The sequence below is a fragment of the Papaver somniferum genome, chromosome 4, assembly GCF_003573695.1.
Source record: "Papaver somniferum cultivar HN1 chromosome 4, ASM357369v1, whole genome shotgun sequence".
NCBI classification, from domain to species: Eukaryota; Viridiplantae; Streptophyta; class Magnoliopsida; order Ranunculales; family Papaveraceae; genus Papaver; species Papaver somniferum.
The window spans coordinates 144,239,184-144,242,043 of NC_039361.1; the positions used below are offsets into that span (position 1 = coordinate 144,239,184).

At 43.8% G+C, this 2,860-nt stretch overlaps 1 protein-coding gene across 1 annotated transcript; it reads right to left on the bottom strand.

Moving 5' to 3' along the window:
• Positions 1-1,741: 1,741 nt before the first annotated feature.
• Positions 1,742-2,449, bottom strand: LOC113273235. The gene has a single exon (XM_026522986.1). It carries the CDS (start codon positions 2,447-2,449, stop codon positions 1,742-1,744), a length of 708 nt encoding a protein of 235 aa, XP_026378771.1.
• Positions 2,450-2,860: the final 411 nt, after the last annotated feature.

The window sequence follows — 2,860 nt, forward strand, 5'->3', positions numbered from 1 at the left end:
CGTAAAGCATTGGAGGAGCAAGAAGAGACTTCTAGAATAGCTCGTCAAGGTAACGAATCCGAGCAGGTTTTGTTCGAGGTAGATCAAAGGCTTGGAGATCTACGGGTAGCATTAACTGTAGCTATCACTCAGAGTGAAGAAGCGCTTGTGATGATGCAGGACGTGGACCAAGAAATTGCTCACTGTCGTATGCTAATTGCTGCTGATTCGACATGAAAGTTATATAACTTTTTTTTTAGTAATGGTTATATAACTTAGTGTTGTAAGCAATAGGATATGGTCTTGTTCTTGTTCAAGTTCTAATGGAAGATTCAGTTAATGAATTACGTTTGTCTCTTAAGCAACGAAAAGTGGAACTATTACAGGCTATTGTCACTGGTAATACTCGACTTGTTCAAGAGCACGAGGGGATATTTGGGATCAGTCAAGTGCAATATTTTCAAGCTATGGATCTTTATGCTGACCGATTAAGTACCAGCCAGGTGGACCCCTCGATAGAAAATGTGATGGCTGCCGATGAGGCTCTTGAGGTATTTATGGGTGCCCGTGATCGGATGGAACGTATGGAAGACAGCCTGGATATTGCTCGTATCTGACTGAGGCGCGCGAACTCCGTTCTTTCGTTGTTCCTTTAACCTATGTTCACTGCATTACTCTCTTTTTTTTTACGTTTTTCCTTGTCTTGGGCGTGTAGAAGTTCTTTTAAGAATGCCGCCATTATAGAGTTTTGTGTTGTTTTGTTATCTTAATCAATGAATTCTTCTTGGTTTAGCTTGTCTATTTATCATGTCTTTTTAATTCATTTGTCCGCGCATATCATCAAGTTGTATGCGGGATTTTGGTCCTTTCTTGGACTATTAGTTCTTCTAAAAACCGTGCACGGAGCCTAGCCCTTTCTTGGACTATTAGTGCACTTTATCTAAAGCCATGCGCGGAGCCTAACCCTTTCTTGGACTATTAGTGCACTTCATCTAAAGCCATGCACGGAGCCTAGCCCTTTATTAGACTATTGGTGCACTTCATCTAAAGGCATGCACGAAGCCTAAACCTTTCTTGGACTATTAGTGCACTTCATCTAAAGCCATGCACGGATCCTAGCCCTTTCTTGGACTATTGGTGCACTGCATCTAAAGCCATGCACGGAGCCTATCCCTTTCTTGGACTATTGGTGCACTTCATCTAAAGCCATGCACGGAGCCTATCCCTTTCTTGGGCTATTGGTGCACTTCATCTAACGCCATGCACGGAGCCTAGCCCTTTCTTACACTATTGGTGCATTTCATTTAAAGCCATGCACGGAGCCTAGCCCTTTCTTGGACTATTGGTGCACTTCATCTAAAGCCATGCACGGATCCTAGCCATTTCTTGGACTATTGATGTGTTTAATCGCGGTATATGCTAGAATTCATCATGACTCAGTTCGAATATAAGATAGATAATTTTATTTTTTTCAGCCATCCGGCGTACATTAAGTTGTTCATGCGTAGTAAGTTTTGAGCCATTTACCATTCATAGGAGTGTTAATGCGGGAGCCATTCATCCGCTTCATGTAATAATATCCGCTTTCTGCTGCCTCACTTATCATGTAAGGACCTTGCCAATTAGCAGCAAACTTACCTGCTTTCTCATTACGTTGGACATGCGGTGCGATTTTCATCACTACATCATTCACGCTGAAGACTCGTTCTTTCACCTTCTGGTTATAGTACCTTGCTGTCTGATGTCTGTACTTATCCGCGAATCACTCAGCCTTGGCCCGTCGTTCTTCTAAGGTGTCTAGGTATGCAAATCGACTGACATCATCCGCAGTAGTGAGACTAGCCATGGCCACACGCGCAGATAGTATAGAAATTTCCGCTGGTAGTATTGCATCCTCTCCATACACAAGGGAATAAGAGGACGCGCCTGTGGAACTTCTTCTGGAGATGCGGTATGCCCAGAGTGCAAGCGGTAGCTGTTCGTGCCAGCTCCTATGATGATCATATACCATTCGGCTTAATATTCTTAATAGTGTTTTGTTGGTAGCTTCAGCATGTCCACTCCCCTGCGGGTAGTAGACAGTCGAGGTGTGGAACTTGATTCCGTATTGATCCAACAGATCCATGACAGTTTGATTAACAAAAGAAGTACCATTATATGAACGTATGATTATAGGTTCCCCAAATCGACAGATGATGTACTCTTTAATGAACGCGGCAATTGTTGCACCTGAGTAGTCTCGAAGTGATATATCTTCAACCCATTTGGTAGAATATTCAGTTGCGGTGATGATATACTTATGACGCCCCGACGAGGTTGGGTTTATCGGTCCAATGATATCAAGTCCCCATCTGTGAAAAGGCCATGGGGTGACGACACTGTGCAGCCAGGTGTGCGGGGCATGGATTAACGGTCCATGACTTTGACATTGCTGACATCTTTTTACGTGTTCCGCAATATCAAATTCCATTGTGGGTCAGTAATACCCTGCTTCGTGTAGCTATAGGAAGAGATTTCGCATACCCTGGTGCCCGCTATCGTGAGTTGTAGCCATGACTATTTCCGCCTCCTCCTGTGATAGACATTGTAATACCTTGGCTCCGAAACTTTTCCTGTAAAGGACGCCTTCACTCATGAAGAATCGGCCGAACTTCCTTTGAATTTTTAATGCCTCCTGTATGTTTGACGACAGACGCTCATGATGGATTAAGTCTATGTAGGGATGTCTCAAGTCCACTATCTCCACGCTGCATATCTCTGTCTGTTGCGGGGGTGCTTGGCAATCAATGTATTTGTCTTGAACCACAACTACTTGAACTGCCATGTTCGGCAAGTACACACCCATCCTTTGCAACCGTCGATATAATGGGATTCCCCTTGT

Excerpts from the sequence above, each read along its gene's own strand:
- LOC113273235 (XM_026522986.1), bottom strand. The coding sequence starts at position 2,449 with ATGGAATTTGATATTGCGGAACACGTAAAAAGATGTCAGCAATGTCAA.